General features: G+C 47.0%; 1 protein-coding gene across 1 annotated transcript in view; it reads right to left on the bottom strand.

Moving 5' to 3' along the window:
- Positions 1-12,911, bottom strand: part of SPRED2 (sprouty-related, EVH1 domain containing 2) — a 111,280-nt gene extending 98,369 nt beyond the window's left edge. Inside the window, exon 1 of the mRNA XM_012639214.1 lies at positions 12,354-12,911. Within this exon, the coding sequence (XP_012494668.1) occupies positions 12,354-12,379 (26 nt within the window). The 5' untranslated portion in view covers positions 12,380-12,911. The remainder of the gene's footprint in view (positions 1-12,353) is intronic.
- Between the last annotated feature and the right edge of the window lie 5,415 nt (positions 12,912-18,326).

Consider the following 18,326-nt stretch of genomic DNA (forward strand, 5'->3'; position numbering starts at 1 on the left):
CACTTTATCATCTCTTTGTTTCAAAGCCTTAAACATCCACCTACAGAACAAAAGTCCAAGCACCTACTTTATCAGCCTGGCTCTCGATTTCCTTCCAAATTTAAATTTAGCCTCAGCCAACTCAACCAGCTCTTTCTTTCACCTCCCCTGGCATAAGCTGGAAGTGGAGTGTCCCTGCCCGTGGGGGAAACCTCTGGACACAAGATGCCTCTTCTCCATCTTGCCTGACCTGCCCCCCTCCCCTCAAATACAACCATCATCCTTTTCTGAGTCCTCAAAAACTCAACTCAACAGTCACCTTGTTGAAAGTGAACTCTCCCCTGGGCATTTTAATTTTGTCCTTATATTTTTCTCTATGTTAAAAAAAAAGAACATTATGCTTATAAATAAGAATGAAAGTCTCTGTATTTTTTAAAATCTGAACTCTATTTGAAATATTTGAAACTAGAAGAGTCTTTCAATATTACTTTATTATTCAACCCCTCTATTTTACAGACGAGAAAACTGAGTCTAGGTATGCTTACCATCTTGCCCAAGGCGTAACATGTTAGTGGCAAAGGAGTGGCGGCCACCGCTTGAGCCCAGGAGTTAAGAGGTTGCAGTGAGTTATGATGAGGCCACTGCACTCTATCCTGGGTGACAAGACAAACTCTGTCTCAAAAAAAAAAAAAGGCAGTGGAAACCTAAGTTTCCTGACTCCCAGAACTTACTACACTTGGCAACCAGGTACCTATCTTCTTTGTTACTTGGTATCCATTCGAGAGCTTTGAGTATTGGGTGTATCCTCTTTTCCAACATAAATAAAGAGTTGTGCATTGTGCACAGAACAGGTGTCTGGATAAATGCTAACTGTAAGAGTGGAAAGGGGAGTAGAGCTGGAAGACAGAAGACTCACTCCCCTAACTCTTCCTCCCTTAATCAGAAGACCTAACCTTATACCTAGTCTCTAGAGAAGACACACAGACTTTCTTTTTTGAGACAGGTCTCACTCTATTACCTCGGCTAGAGTGCACTGGCATCATCACTGCTCATTGCAACCTCCAAATCCTGGGCTCAAGCGATCCTCCTGCCTCAGCCTCCCGAGTAGCTGGGACTATAAGCTCACGCAACTGTGCCCAGCTAATTTTTCTATTTTTTGTAGACGCAGGGTCTCGTTATGTTGCTCAGGCTGGTCTCAAACTCTTGGCTTCAAGTGATCCTCCAGCCTCAGCCTCCCAAAGTGCTAGGTCTATCGGTGCCTGGCCTACAGACTCATTTTCAACTTCTGCCTCCACACTCCCCGTCCCCAACCACCTCCAACTAAACGTGTCCTCTGACTTCCTTCGGACCTTCCACCTAATCCGCTCTATAGCGCCGAGGCTCCCTCTTGCATATTCATCCCCCACCCACAAAATGACTACACTTATGTTTTTATGTTCAGAATGTGGTTTACAACAATTCCCAACTTTCCAAGTGAAAGGACTTGAAAGGAAAAAATTTGGGGACCATTCCCCTCCCCCAAAAATATAATTGTATGTTTTAATAACTGTGAGTCAAGAAAAATATATACCAAACATCCACTGTGAATTCGGTAGTATTTTATTATTCTATAAATGCAGCTATGTACATTAAAAGAGAGTAATACATATATATGAAGAACATTACATATCTGGATCACAAACAATGCTGGGAGTGCATATGAGTTCCCAGCTACTTGTTTGGGAACCACTGGGTAGTAGTGTCAGTTCAAGACTTGCAGATGAGGCCAGGAGTGGTGGCTTGAAGTGTGCATTTCAGCCTAAAAAGACAGAGTGAGACCCTGTCTCAAAAACAAAAGACAAAACAAAAAAGGCTTGCAGATGAGATATCTAAATGCTGGGGAGGGATCTTAAGTCTTATTCATCTTTCTCTCAAAGAAAAATATGACAGGCTAGTGAAGACACAACCAGAGAGTCTATAGTTAGCTCATTTCAGATTTCCTGTTGCAACCACCTCCATGTCAGAGTTACTGATTGCACAGGCTTTCGTATTTTTAGTACTCTTTTTGGGGGGAACAAAGGGGCTCTCACTTATTTCAGTCCTCTGGTTTACTCTTGGCTTTCCAAGCAATGCTGTCTCATGTGGGAAGCCCTATTCCAATTCATATTCCAGTCTCTTCCCCATTTCTCACCAGGAATTATCTCTAAAGAGTAAGCACTGACAAGTGATGGATAATTTGCATTTTAACCCTATTCAAATTTGGGTAAATGGTTTAATATGCATGCTAATATTCCATCATTATTCCAATTAAGGAAATTATTATGTTAAAGTGTTTAATCAGGAGAATTAGGGAGAATTCTAGACACCTAAAATTAACCTCTAATAGTCTTGACATTCATTTCATTTAAGTGCAATTTGCCAAGGTACAAGCTACTCTGCTTAAGACTTCTGCTTAGGCACGTGGGGATTCCTGATAAGACCTAAAGGCAATTCATTTCCTAACTAGACTGCTGTCTAAAAGAATAAACTAAAAGGACCGTAATTTAAATACAATCAAATCCCCTAGCAGTAACATTCCAAGAGATTTAAACATCATCATCTTGATCCCCAGTAACAACAATGTTCTTCGCATCAGAAACAACACAACCACTTCCTCTTTCTCTGACCTTCTCTGTTTAATTACTTCCTGTGATTTCTTCTAGGGCTCAGCGCCCAAGCTTCCCAAGGCAGCAGGCAGCCTTTCCGTACCTATGTGACTGATTTGCCTAGAAAAGGTGAAGAATGCCAGCTGACTGTCAGACATCACACCATCTGAGGACTTCACATTTCTTTTTAAGTGATGGATCTCTTGGGCTTCCTGGCATTCACCAAGAACTTTTTCTAAGCCATTAAGAAAAGAAAAAATTCCTCCAGCACATTCCCATCTAAAATCAAGCTGCACCTCAAAGCTGGAAGTCCTGCCAGGAATGGGGACCAGAAGGCGCTTGATAATACCTCTCGGTGTACAAGCACCATTCTTGTCCAATGAGCTTCTTGAGCAAACATTCAAAATGCCAAGTATGGGAAGTCATCTTTTTATTAAGGTCTAGACAGGGAAAACACAAACCATGGTCACAACCATGGATAAGCCAATGGACCCCCAGCAACCTCAATACCAGGGAGTTTGTTAAATATGCAGAATCTCAGGCTTTACTGAATCAGAATCCTCATTTTACGAGATTTACTCAAGGAATCGCTATGTAAGTTCAAGTTTGAGAAGCACTTCTACAGGATGCTCCTCTCAAAACAGCTAGGCTATACCTGTTAAAGTCCAGGTGAACACTATGCTTTGTTAGCCATTTTGCTCATGGAAGCTTTCCATCAAGGGTAAGATGGCTTGTTCTCTTTCCAAAACAAGTATCTGTACAGCTGCTGTTTACATCTCAGTACCGAAAAGGCCACCTGGATGGGCACTGGCTCCCTACTCGAGAGAGCTGAACAGGAATGCAATGTCACCTCACAGTTCTGAGGCGTTTACAGGATTCTAAGAAGAGTTCTAATTTCTTTTGTTCAACAGTAACATAAACCAAGCTATACACGCAACACATTTATATGAGAAAACTGAGGCCCTGTGAGGTTATGACACATAGTGTTATTTTACAGATATGAGATTTAAAAGTCAAAGGTCCTGCGTTAAAAATAACAAATCTTGCTGTGTGTGTGACCTCAGGCAAGACATGTAACCTCTCGGAATCTTTTCTTCACCAGCAGTATGTAAATGCTTGACTGTTGGACAAATTCCACCCATGTGTGAATGTGTACGTGCTTGTATGTACAACTCCCTCTCTTCTTCTCTCACACCTTAAAAAGGAGTTGAAAAGCTCGCCTGTTAGGGGCTTCTGGCAAGGGCATGTAGGTCTTTTAATGTTCTGCAAGAATAATTCCACATCCCCCCTCAAATCTGGGAACCCCATTGCTTATATTTCTAGCACGCAGCTCCAGGGGGAACCCAGCAGGAAGGAGGGGAAGAAAAGGGAATACAAGTCTAGCAATCAATCAGTTAGTCAATCAACAAGATGATGCTGTCCTCACACCCTTAAGGCATATGAAAGTGTCTAGCACTCTAGAATGGAACCTCAGAGAGGGCAGGGACTTCCTGAGTCAGAGCTCTGGTATTGTCTGTCAGGTCAGGTGCTCTATATTTGCAGTAGGCGAACAGCATACAGTAGGCACTCAAGAGCTAGTCACTCCCTTTCCGCTGGCTGTGCCCCCACTCATTTATTTTATTCAATAAAGTAACTTATATGTGGTTTTGCAACTGGGGCTGAAGTGCATTCTAAATTTAAGTTACTTAGATTCAAAGTTTACCACACTCCAAATCAACACCTATAATCTGGTATCACCTAATTTTCCTTAGTACAAAAGACATCTAAGAATGGACGGTAAGGGCTTCAAAGCTTATTGACGGACAACAGACTCCTGTTTTGAAACCTGTTCGTACACAGATCAATGAGAAGGCAACCATCAGGCCGCCAGGACCTAGTGAGGTGTTGAGCCAGTGTATACCATCCTAGTAGGGCAGACCTGCTTTGGAATTGAGCCTGAGAAAAATCAGACTTGACTTAACCTTTAAGCAAAGGAGAGAAATATAGTAACTACATTAAGACTATATTCACATTCATACAGCTTTAAAGATCTGCAAAAATGAGTAAAATTGCTGGAATATTGATGATTAAATTAAACCTCTGGTCCAGCACTCCATCTGTATTGCCACTCCCTCATCCACTTTATTCCTTGGCTGGAAATATAAAATGAAACAGCAACATGGCATGCAAGCAGACAAAACACGTCATAAGCCAAATGACTCTTAAAAGAGCCCTCGGCTCCACCCATCCCCAAGCCTATGACTTCTGTTTTAGAAACAATCTGAATACTTTCAGTAAGATTTCTAGACCACAGAGCGGGAAAGGAGTAGGAATGGCAAGGGAGCCAGGGATGCTACTAGAGGTAGGTACATTTACAGTAAAAGAGCAGACAAGCTATAAAAGTCACAATCTCAAAAAGCAGAGCCAACTGGGATCACTGAGTAAAGGGGCCAATAGTCAGCTATACCACAGTACAAAAACTAAGGTGCTATTCTAGAGGGACCTACCAGGACAGCACTGGAAAGCCAAAAACCGCAAAACATGACTTTTAAGTTCTAATTCACCTCCCACAAACTCCCTGAGGAGCCTTGAACAGATCGCCTTGTCAGTAGAGGGCCAGAGCTAGGGTCTGCCCCCACAGCCCATGATACTTCCAGTACCATCATGGCAGCCTCCCCTTTGGTAGTTTTGAAAAAGCAACCACAAAGTCTTTTTGGGGTAGGTACAATGTGAATAACCATTACATTTTTATATAAGATAATATTATTTTTCAATTAACGAATATTTACTTCACCCAATCAATATATGTTTGAGGAAGCCTACTGTGTGCTCAACACTCTGCCAGGCCATAGGTAGGAGGGTGAATGAGCTATTCCCACACCTAGAAGGGCAGAGGGTCATGCTTCTCTGTACATTCTCAGGGTGGGATGCAAATACAAAATAAAACAGTGTTTATCTGAACAGTCAGTACTGGAGGACAGAGCCAAAGCAATGAAATAACAAAAAGAAATAAATAATGACAAAGACAAAGATATCATTCCCAGATGAACAAAGGAAAGTCAGTTAAAAAACTTAACCAGATAATTAAGTTTCAAACATTTATGAATGGACCACAGGGAATATATCTAAGAACAAAAACAACCAGATTTGAAAAATCATTACTTCAAGACACAGAGGAGCAAAAGCCATACATTCTAGACACTGACTGGCACATCTGTTCTAATCTCTTCAATCACAAGTACTAAATACTAGCATGAAGTCAAAATCTATTTCTTTACCTCTACCCTCAAAGTACAAGTAAACACAGAAATTTTGTGGGGTTTTTTTGTTTGTTTTTGGAGACAGAGTCTCTCTCTGTCACCCTGGCTAGAGTGCAGTGGCATCATTACAGCTCACTGCAACCTCAAACTCCTGGGCTCAAGTGATTCCCCTGCCTCAGCCTCCTGAGTAGCTGGGACTGCAGGCACACACCACCAGGCCCAACTAATTTGTGTATTTTTTGTAGAGATGGGGTCTCACTCTTGCTCAGGCTGGCCTCAAACGATTCTCCCACCTCAGTCCCCCAGAGTGCTAGGATTACAGGCATGAGCCACTGTGCCTGGCCAAAATTTGTTTTTAACTAAATATTCAACTATCCTTTGAGAGTAGCATAAATAACATGAGCACAATTTGATATCATGTGTGCAATATGCCACATGTGAACACACTGTCCACAAAGACTACCTGAGAAAAGGAAACGCGTAGTTATGAAACAGCTATCACTTTGTTTAGTGAACTCCTATGCCAGCTGATGTCAAGTATTTTACTAAAATCCTGGTCTTTCTTTCCATGACATGGGACACATGTCAAGCTGAGATAACAATCCTTCATGCCTACCTGGGGTATGCATACAGAAAACACATTTTGCTCCACAGGGCACTGTGTGCATTAATACAAAATATTTCTTCTACTTCAAAGTCACTAAAAGCCCTACAAATGCCTAAAAAAACAACACCAATGTTCTAGTCCTAAGTATTGATTAAAAAGAAATACTTCTAAGAGCCAGTTATCAAATATCAGTATGACTGGGTCCTAAAAAAAATCAGCCTAATTTACTTGAGAGATAACAAGCCCAAATAATCACACACACCAAAACTTCCTGCTCTGTCTATATTGCTCAATTTCCAAGGATTTTCCTGTTAGACTTTGTATTTGTGTTCAGCCAGTAATATAGGAACTATGCCAATATTGGAGTTCATCAACACAGCTGTCTCCAACTTCAAGCGTTAAACCTTCAACAGAACCCTGCAGCTATCGCAAATTGTTAATATTGTGATTTCTGCAGCAATCTCCTGCAGAGGCAGAAAAATAGGCCCTGTCTTATTGTGCTCAAGACCTTCTACTTGTCAGTTCCCACGAGAATGAAGGGAATCAAAACAGTTTTGAGTTGCCAATGACAGATCACCATCACCAAATAGTTCTGCACCCAATTTCTACAAAATACACCAAGGGCTTCACAGCAACAGGGTGAGTCTCTCAGAAGGAGGCTGATATATACCCTAAGTTAAACAAATTCAACAATTGTAATTATTGCATTAGTCAGCACAGACAAAACAGCATTTTAAAATAATTAAGTCCATTATTTTATTCAAGAGACATTTACTAAGCAACCACAATGTGCCCAATGGTATTGGGCCAACAACTAGGCAATTGAGAAGTAACCCTGACTCCAAAAAGCTCATACTCTGATGCAGAATCCAGCTGGGTATAAGCCCAACCCTGAATGGTGATAACTGCCGTGTACTTTATAGAAATACTATAAAGAGTCATCTGTTTTGACTTGGAGAGTGGGGTGTGGTGGAAAAAGTCAAGGAGAACCTCCCAAAAGGAAGCTCAGAACTGGCTGGGGGAATGAGCAGAATTTCACCTGTTGGGGAAGAGAAGGAAGAAAGAAAAAAATTCCATAATAAACAGCAAGAGCAAACAGATTGTTGTGTTTGATATTCCTACTGATTCCCTTTTTGTGTATTTTATGCGTAAAAAGAACAGGAAAGCAAAGGGACCAGCTATAGTCAGAAAGGAGGTAGCCATTTGCTAATATTCCCATGTAAACAAACCCAGACCACCACCAGCAGATGGAGGTGAGTCAAGTCAACCATCCCACTAGCTGTGCAGCCTTGCAGCAGGCACTTAACTTTATACTCTGACAGGTCCTGGCTTACAAGCTCCAAGTTCTTCTGTTTTGTTTTGCTTTCAAGATTATTTAATGAATAAATCAAGATTCCAATTCCGCACAGTCAATTCCATGCTTTTAACATTTCAGGATTTTACTCATGTAGCGTAGAAACACACTCCCTTTTTAAGGCTAATGCAAAGAAAATGCATCAATACCTGCATCAGTTTAATTTCCACAACTGTTATTTCAATTAATGTAGATCTAACATACAGTAATAACCAACTCTGAATTTGCACTCCCCTTCCATTATCTTAAGGTGTATCATAGAATTCTCAAGCCAAAATTTATTTAAGTTCATTTTAATTCGGTATGCCCACATGCCTCACAGCATTTTCTGGGAAGATAAATCAGAAAAATTATGGCAACGACAGATTGTCACCAATTCAGAAGAATTAAGAACAGCATGACTGGCAGAAACAATGTGAGCTCTGAAGTCAGAATGACCGAGGCTGGATGCCGTCTCCCTTCACAGCGGTTAGTCAAAAGCACAGAGCCCTTCCTGAACCAGCCTGCTGGGGTGCTCCTTCAGTTACTAATGGCATGACCTTGAGCAAACGACTTAACTTCTCTTTGCCACAGTTACCTCATTTATAAATGGGGATAATAATGCCATCTACCTCACAGGATTGTTGAGGAGACTAAATGAGTATGTTTGCTATCTTGGGCACTTAACTTTACCTAAGCTTCCTCATCAGTTAAATGTGGTAACACCTCCTTCACAGGGTTATTTGAAAATTAACAAGCTAAGCCTGTAAGAAACCTATCTCAGTGCTCTGCAAAGAACCACACAGGGCACCTATTTTATGCCTAGTGCTATACCATAAGCTTTACATAGGTTACCTTATTTAATGCTCACAGTAGCTCAACAAAATAGGGAGTATTTATTCTCATTTTATTTACTCCATATAAAACCAAAGTGAGATATGTAAGTAACTTAGATCATAAAGTAAGCAAGTGGCTAAGCCTTGAGCCTTAAACATATGTTACAAATGCATTTAACTTGGGGTCTTTGATTCGTCCCTGACTGAATAATCAGTTCTACATAAACATTTTTTAGAGTGTTAAAGACGTCAGGGAATTATTAATTTTGCAAAGTGTGATAATGGTATTGTGGTTTTGCAGAACAGTATTTTTCTCTTTCAAGAAGTAAGCTCAAGTATTTAGGTGTAAGAGTTCCAATGTTTGTAATGTCTTTGAAATGATTCACCAAAAATATTTAAGCCTTTTTTATTAATGGGAAACCTTTCAACAGTCGGGAAAATACTACTGAGGGCAAAGCTGCAAATCCATTCCCTGTAAGAAGTGGGTTACAGAGAAGAGTTCATGAGAACAAAACAGAAAGCTGAATGAATGGCAGCCTGATGTCTTCTGAGTTAGAACTTGCTGCTGAAGGGTTTGCAAATTTCCAAACCATTCATAGCCATGATCAAATGCTTTAAAGATACAGACAAAATACTTACGGGTTTTAACATTTTTTTCCACTGCTATGTGCAAAAGACCACTTCTAACAGTTTGTTGATGCTCTCTACTTTTTAAGTTATTTAAAAAAAGTCAGTAGAATTGTAAATCTTAACATGAATGGTCAGTGTATTTTCTGTATAGAAGCTATCTTTTAGGACCATCATCAACAAGAACAGACAAGCTTTCCTGAATTACCATATGTTCATTAGAGGGGTCTTAAATTGATGTGGAACATTAGAAAACAAAACATTTTTTTAATTAAACACAATTTTACCAGTTGCAACATTCTGATTTACTGCATTCTCATGCTAAATGTAACAGATATTTAATTATGTGTAGCATTTAATAAAAACCCGAACTATATGTGGACTATCAAGAAAATCTGTATTACCTAAAGTATAAATCTCCTCTAGGTCTCCAGTTTGATGTCACCAATTCTCTTTATAAGTAACATGCCCTGCCTAGTTCCAAAAGGTATCTAAGAGACCTCAAACATAAAGCCATTAAAAGAGAAAATAGAAGATCAAAATTCATACAGAGGGGTAAATAAATCTAGCTTTAAAAAATAAGCTAATATGGCTACATTAAACAAACAATAATTTTAGCTCTAGGCTTACAGAGAGTGGCAGCAAACAACCACCACACACAAACACACACACACACACACACACAAAACAAAAAAGCAGTCACAGCAAGCTCTGTAACTCAGAGAGAAACCTTCTTGTCGCTAAATTTGAAAGGAATTTTTCAGATGGGTCATTACATAAGAACACTGAACAATACAAATGAGAAGGGTCTTCAATGGCAGTTTACAGCCCATGCGGCCTCTTTCTTCTCAGGCATTTCATGTCTATGCCAAGGTCATCACATTAAAAGTAACCCCCAGAAGCCCGTTTCTGCAGTAGCTAAGGTGCCAAAGCTTTATGATTCTCTAACTGAAACCAGAACCTGTCCTCAAATATCCATCCTCCATGACCTTGTAACAGCAGAGGAAGCAGCGGTTCTGAGAGCCTGTAATGGAGATACTTATTTCTCCCTCGTGATCCCACCCGAAATCCTTTTGCTTTGGATAGCAGATGGAGAAGGATGCAAGGCTGACAAGCTACCCTCAAAAGGGCCAGGCCAGGCCTGTACTCCCAAGGGGTGGAGCCTAAGAACCCGAGGTGGAGTGGTCAAACCCCTCCAAGAATTGCAAGGCCTGAGTACAGCAACCATCCCTCACTGCCATCACTGCTGCTCATGTGTGCAGGTACAAACGAGGGACAATAAAAATACTAGTTTATTGGTCAAGTTCAAAAGGCAGCAAGGCCCAGCACCATGTTCCTTCTCCATATTTCAGCTCTAAAAGTGCAACTTTTTTTTTCATTTTACCATTTCAAGATACCGTATATGAAGACAAAGCAAAGCAGATGCGGTGGGACGGCAGTGACAAGCACACCAGGCAGGATCCTCTCCTGCGCCCGATGCCTGGCAGATCAGGGGTTACTGCAGTCAGTTCCCTGGGGACCCACAGGAAGGAAATTCCCTTTTCCAAACACCAGCCCCCCTCTCCCGCCCGGCCTGGCAACAGCAGACGCCAAGGGATAAAGGGGGCATTTAAAAAGAAGTGAGTAGATTTCTTAGAGTAGAGCACAGCATTCTGTCACCTGCTGCAAGAGACAAGCCTCCCCGTCGCCTAGCCCTGAGTCACTTCCCCTCCCTGCACTCTAGAGTCTCAACGCTCGCGGGGGGCAAAAGACCTGGAGCCTCCGGAGCTCACTGCCCGCAGCCCCCACTCCCCCACACAGACACGCGCGGGGCCTCCCTCCCGGGCGCATCCGCCCCGCTGCCGACTGGCTCTTGAGCCCAAGCCGGCGCCGCCGCTACCTTGGCTAATGGCAGCCCTGAATGAAAGGAGCCGAGGCAGGCTCCGGATTTATGAATGTGCAGGGGAGGAGGGGAGAGATGTCATGTGACAATAAAGGAGAGCGTCTTATTCACAAAAAAAAAAAGTGGCTGGTGGCGGGCACAGCCACTGAGCAGCGGTGGCCGCCGTGCGGTGACCGCTCGAACCCCAGGCAGAAGACCTGAGGAGCCGGGCCCGGCGGCCCCGCCCCCGTCGCACCCGAGACTGGAAACGCCTTGGGCGGGGGAGGGAAAATGCCAAACCGGACCCTAAGACCGCGAGGCGGGAAGCCGCTGCACCTTGGCCCAAGACTGGCGACAGGCACGGGTCCCGCGCTGGGCGGCGGGGAGGCCCGGAGCCCTCCGGCGGAGCGCCCGGAGCATTGTTCCCCTCGGGCCCGCGGGCCGGGCACACGCCCGTGCACGCGCACACGCGAGCGCACACACATACAAACACACACACCCCACACGCTCCCCGGCAGCGCGCTGCCCCGCACGCTCCCGCCCGCCCCCGCCGCACACGCTCCGACCTCCCCCGAGCAGCCCCGACCCTGCGGGGCGCGTGTGCCGGCCACAAGCGCGTGCACACACACTCACACGCGCCGCGGGACCCCTCGGGCGGTTCCAGCACGCCGGCCCGCGCGGGGACCCAGGCGCACCAGACCCCCGCGCCGCCCGCGTCTGTCCTCCCCTCGTTCCGCCGCGTTTTTTATGAATGAAAATGTGGTATGCAAATGAGAGCGATTCAAGAAAACGAAATGGCGGAGCCTAGGCCCCAGTGGGCTCGGAACTGGACTACCCGGCGAGAGGCGCGGCGGGAGTCACAAAGTCACCATGTAAAAACCCACGGGCCCTGGGGGGCCGGAGTGGGGGTGTCAGATCTTCCGCTCCGACCACCAAGGATTTCGGGGAGTGGGGGCTGAGTCCTCGGAGAGGGAGCGGGGACCGCGCCGAGGTCACCCGCGCGCCCTTGGCCCCTGCAGCGGCCACCAGCCAGCGGACCCTAGGCGTGCCCCCGCTGGCCCGAGGCAGTTTTTGCCCCCTCCTCACTTCAATCAGGAGGGAAGTCTCACGTCCCAACCCCGACAGGTCAGCGAGTCGCTGCAACGCACGCCAAGTTCACCCAACCGGTGTCCCTGCCCGCATCCTCAGCCCTGGTCCCCACGCTGTCCCCTCGGGGCACCCTCGTCCCACCCCGCGGCCAAACTTACTCGTCCGGGTGTGTTTCTTCGGTCATTTTCTTGTTCACCTAGACGCCTGTCCCGCGGCGGGCAGCTTTGCTCCCTTCATCTTCCTGTCCGCTCACCCCCCTTCTTCACATCTCCGGAGATCTCCTGATTTGGGGAGGGGGGGCGGCTAGAGATGAAGGGGGCGCCGCAGGCAGAAGGGGAAGCGGAGCGCCGGGGGCGCGGGTGAGGTTTTGGGGAAGGGGTGCAAAGGCAAGCTGCTGGGGCAGTGAGCGCCGCAGCGCCGAGGGGCGAGACGGGCGGGGGCTCCGGGGGCTCGGGAGGGGGCGAGATTTGGGCAGGGGACGGCGGTGGGGGAGAGCAGAAGAAAAACAAGCGCGCCTCGGAGCGGCAGGGACTGCTGAGAGGAGGAGGAGCGGGCCGGCCGGGGGTGGGGGCTCGGTCCGGGGTCGCCCCCGGGGGCCGGGCCAATCACGGTTCCGGGGAGCGGTCGGCAGCCGGGGGAGGTGCGCATGGGAGGCGGTGCAGGGCGCCCCGTCCGAGCCCCATCTCTCGACTCTACCGATTTACTCCATATTGGATTCTCACCGCCGCCAACAGGAGGAGGAAGTAGGGCGGAAGCGATGACGTCTTCCCAGCGGCCAGAGGTGGTGGAGTGCAAAAAGCTTCCTACTTGCGACCGAAAAAAAAAAAGGAGAAGAAAAAAAAAAACTTTGTCCTGCCTACTGAGCACGCCCGGCTTCCTTTCCCCCTCCCTCCTGGCTTCCACTCCCTGGGGAGCTGCGGAGCGGAGTTTGCGCCGCGACTGTCTGGCTCCCAATCCTCCTTGGTCGGGGCTCCAGGTTTTAGGAAGCCCGAGAGGAGGGAGGAGGCGGGAGCGGGGGACTCGTACACATCTGGCTCCCGTTTTGTCCCCTCCCTCCTCCCAAACCCAGGATTAAAAATTGGGGGCGCGGGGGCGGGGGCGGAGATGAGGAACTCAAGGGAGGGGATGGAGTTAAATGACTGGAGGGGTTCGGGCTCAGAGGGACAACTGCCCCCACCATAAGATGGGAAGGTAGGGGGCAGTGCAGGTGCCAGGGGCTCGTCCCTCCACCCCAACCCAACCAGAAAGGGAGGGAGTTAGACTTTGCCAAGGTTCTGAATGGCAGAGGCTTTTCGTTTTCACGGGAATCTTGCGATCTTTTTTGTCTGATAGCGGATCGAGCGTTTTAAAGTAATCATTATTTGCGCATAGAAAAATAAAAGGTAAACCCAACACAGCCCAGAAACGTTTACATTACAATAGAAACGATGACATTTCTCACTTTGAGGCAACCCCAAATATTTATATTTTTAATTATCCAGTAAACTTTTCTCATGTTGGTGGAGGATGGCTCTTGTCTCAGGCCCTCGAACGCCATAGTTACTGGATCAAAGATTGCCAGCCCCACGGGTTTTGGCACAGGGACATGGGGAGCTCACTCCCCCCTTTTATTTAAATTATTTTTCCTGGGTGGACCCATGCTCTCCAAAGCAGCACTGTCTGGGCAATAGGCAAGACTAGCTTCCTGAGCATGCAACCTGTGCAATTGCATAGCAATCTGCATTTGGTTTCATGCTATGCTGTTGCAGCCTTGAAACTGTTTATAATTTTTAAACAAGGGACTCTGCATTTTCACTTTGCACTAGCTCCCACAAATTATGTAGCTATTGGGTATTTCCTTCTGGGGTCCCGTAGAAAGCAAGGGACATAGTCCCTGCCCCTTCCTGCTCTCCAAGCATAATAGACTTTTCCATTCTCCTGAAGGTGCCAAGAGACAACCCAGAGATTTTAACTAAACAGCAGCCATTGAACAAATTAAGATTAAATTTTTGCCTCAAATATAGCATACATAAAAGGTATATGCATATAGGGAGTCACAAATGTTCCAAAAATGGTACAAGTTTCACCTTGAGTCAGGCAGAAACTGGTGGTTTACCCTAGGCTTCATGCTTATCACAAGCATGATCACTGGGGAGATGGATTGGGGTTCGCCCCCCTTTGATCCTGGGTGCTGCTGATGTGTGGTGGTGAGAAGGGCACCACACAGGGTCTAGCAGCCCTGAGAACCTGAGTGAGGCTTTCTAGCAGTTCTTCGGTTTCTTTATAAAACAGGAATAACAAGGCCAAGTTTGTCTTTCTTAGTTTCTGAGGCCATTGAGAGTCTGTGAGAAAGTCCTAAACAAACGCAAGATCTCATTGTTCTCTAAATCCCCATAAAGCTAAGGTATCTACCCAGTTTTCACCTTTGGCCATTGTTGCTCTTCTCCCTGGAGGTGCTGAAAGAGATCCACTCTTAGTACTTCCTGAACTTCCCTAACACAGGCATTTATCCCTGTGGAAATTATCCACCTAATGGGCATCTCTTTGGCTCCACCCTCCAATTTCAGAATGCCCAAATAGCAAGGTGGCAGGTGAGGTGATTATTAACTTCTGCAGGTAGGCAAGCTCTATGAGCAGGCTGAACTGGTGTCAACACCACTCACTCAGCCAGCTCTCTGCTATAGCAGTGAATGACTGGGACTGGCCAAGCCTGTGGGCCAGGCAGCCTGGGGGAACAATGGTAAACATTCAAGGGTCCAGGGGTCACAGAGTCCCCACTGGGATCTGCTGGTGCCAGACTCCAGCTGGGCCATCTCAGGTAGGTACTTTGGTTCTCTGAGCCATGGGTTCAGTGTTGCGTCAGACAGGGTTGCTGGGAAGATTAAATGGGCTATACAGTGAAGGTACTCTGTTAAGCGCGCTGCAAATATGAGATTCCTGGTAGCCCTTTTCTCTCTCTAGCCAGTTGGAATACCAAATGCTACCCTCTACTCCTTGTCCTTCGTGTTCCTCTTCTGCCTTGTTCATCACACAAAAGGGGCCTTTTTATGGAAACATTACTGGCAGGTCACCTCTTGGTCCTCCCCGTCATTTACTAACTGGTTGAGACATCTGACTCCTGCATCTCCATAGAATAAGCGAGGATATTGGGTGAGTAACAGATATGTTTTTGATCTGAATATCAGGGTGTTATCAAAATCCACTGTATTGTTGCTGGAATAGGTACCACGGATTTAGCGCTTTAATGACATTGCTGAAAGAGCTAAGGATCCACATCCCTGTCTCTCCCCACAACCAACAGAACAGTTGGCAGGCAGCTCTGAACACGATCAAATCAAATCAATAGTGTTGACTCTGAGTAAGATCGTAAAGCTTCAAAAGTAATATCGATCTGCTTACAACTTCAGCAAACCCAGCGGAGCCCCCAGCAGGACCCCCACCTACCGGCCTCTCAATTCCGAGTCCCGGGCGGGGGAGCACCCCCACCCGTGTCCCTCCCGCCGGCCGCCCGGAAAGCCCGGAGCGCGGAACCGGAGCGACCCTCCGCTGCTGCGGGACGGGCATGCTCAGTAGACCAGCAGGTCCTGTTTCACTGGGAAGGCGGCCGCGGCCCCCACCCCCTCCCGCCCGACTAGGGCGCCAGGAGAAGCGGACATTTTAGTCTCCTCTGCAATCCGCTCTCTCGTTCGCGTCCTTCGGCCCCTCGCGTCCGCGCGGGTCCGGCAGGGCCGGGAGTGTAGATTTCCTCAGGGGTGGGGGTGGGATCTGATAAATCACTCACCCTCCCCCACCAGAAGCGGGGAGGGGGGTGATCTGGGAAGGACTGCGGTGCCCTTAGGTTTGTGCGGCCCGGCCTTGGCCGGCCCCGAGGACCCCCCAATGGCCGCGGTGCCCCCGCCCCCCATACTGGGAGGCGCGCGCAGCTGCGCGGGGGCTTGTCCTCGGCTCACCCCCACTCTGCCCCTTCGGTATTTCTCAATGACCGGCGCTCCGAGGACACTTCCGACGCTGGAGGGAGGGGGTATCATTAGCGCTCGGTTTATCAGTTCCTTCCGGTCTGCCCCGAGCCCAGCCCTGCGCGCTGCTTGGCCGCGCTTTGGGAGCTCCGGTGCCTTTATTATTATGTTTAAATAAGCGGCCGTGTGTGCCAAGTGAGTTTGTAGCCCAGCTGTCTCCCCCAAGACCCGCTGGCAGGAATGGAAACCCAAGCTCTCTCGTAATGAAGGGGATGATGCAAACTTAGAAACTGACCCGGCGCCCGGGAATGAGGCCCCCCCGCCGGCGTGCGGCGTCCCAGTCGGGGTATGAATGGCTGCAGCCCGATTGCATAATCTGCGCGGTATAAATAGCCGGCGGGCGGGCCGCTGACGCGCTCGGTTGTACCGTTATCGTGCAATACTTCATCCCCATGCCGTTCACTCCCAGGTCATTTTCCCTTTCAGCTGCAGTGCCGGGATTTTAAATAGCAGAGATGAAAGGCCCTTGCCCCCGCCTCCCTCCTCCCCTGAGTTCATGTATTATGAATGAAACGCCAACCTCGCTGCTTCCCGAGGTGCTCTACTTCAGGTAGGAGAGAGGCTCAATGTCAATACAGCGGTCCGCCAAAAGTTGGGGGTGTGCGCGCCCTGGGGAGGGACAGAAAGCAGGAAATAATTGGCGGGGCTGGGAAACATTCTTTTCCAGAAAATGTAACCGCTCAGGCTTTGCCTCTGGAGTTTCAGTTTACAACTGTACCGGCCTCGATCCATTTAAGAATGGATTATGCATAAGGTCTTTCCACTACTGCTCGCTCTCCCACCATAGGCCGCTGCCTCTGTGGAAAGTGCTGTTTCATTCAGAGGAGCTGGTTCCTTCCCTTCCGAGGCAGCAAACATTCGTCCCCTCCCACTTTAAGAGGAGAGCTCTGCTGGTGCGGGTCGCTTTAGCCTTTCTCTGGTTCTAGAACTCCTTAGCAGCCTCAGCTAGGTCCATAGCGGAGTAAAACTTATTCTTTTCAACTGTATTTCACAAATATGTGGTCATTTTAAAAATTAAAATAAGCAGAGCGTTTTTTTCCTTCTCTTAAATACCAAATCTCAGCTTAATTTCTTAAAATAAAATTGCCAGTTCTTCACAAATGGATTTCTGGCGTGTGAAAGCCAATGGTCAAGGTCATAATTTTTTGTATCAGATACTCATTCCTCCAATCTGTGTTTAAAGTGCCGGGTACTCCATGAGGTAATGGGGACACAGGTGAGTGAACCCAGGCTCCTGCCCTCTATGGATTTGGTCAGGTGGGGAGACAGGTGTGTAAAAGAACACATGAGACCAATGGGGGTAACTGCTCTAAAAAATGGGATTTGCAGAAGGGAGAGCAAAGGTCAGGGAAAGGAGGGCTGCTGGAGCAAAGGATGTTTAAGCTGAATCTTAAACGGCAGCACGATGGTGGGAGTGCCCACAGATAACTGGAAGGGGAGGGACCTCCCCATAGGGTGAACACCTAAGGCCCTGAGGTGTGAAATAACATGGGGAGGGGAGAGGTAACCTAAAGACAGTGGAGAGGGTAGAAGCCAGGTTAGGGACACCAGGAGGGCCATGTTAAAGAAGGTTAGACTTTATTTTGAAGTCATGGAACCTTTTGTAGCTGTTTCACTGCTGATCTTTGTTTAGTCCCAGATCACTGCAGTGGCCCCCAAATTTATGCAAATGTAGGGCAAGTTGGCATCCATTGTTCTGGGATTAGGGTATCAAACCAAATTAATAAACTAACAGCTCCAGGGCCAGATAAGGACCCAGACCAGTTTTGTTTTTTGGAGACAGAGTCTCACTCTGTTGCCCTGGCAAGAGTGCTGTGGCATCAGCCTAGCTTACAGCAACCTCAAACTCCTGGGCTCAAGTGATCCTTCTGCCTCAGCCTCCTGAGTAGCTGGCACTACAGGCATGTGCCACCATGCCTGTAGTGCTAATTTTTTCTATATATTTTTAGTTGTTCAGATAATTTCTTTCTATTTTAGTAGAGACGGAGTCTCGATCTTGCTCAGGCTGGTCTCGAACTCCTGACCTCGAGAAATCCTCCTGCCTTGGTCTCCCAGAGTGCTAGGATTACAGGCGTGAGCCACCACGCCCAGCCCCAGACCAGTTTTTGTTTTGCTTGCTTTTTTTTTTTTTTTTAA

Source organism: Propithecus coquereli, unplaced genomic scaffold (assembly GCF_000956105.1).
Source record: "Propithecus coquereli isolate 6110/MARCELLA unplaced genomic scaffold, Pcoq_1.0 Scaffold138, whole genome shotgun sequence".
Classification (NCBI taxonomy): domain Eukaryota; kingdom Metazoa; phylum Chordata; class Mammalia; order Primates; family Indriidae; genus Propithecus; species Propithecus coquereli.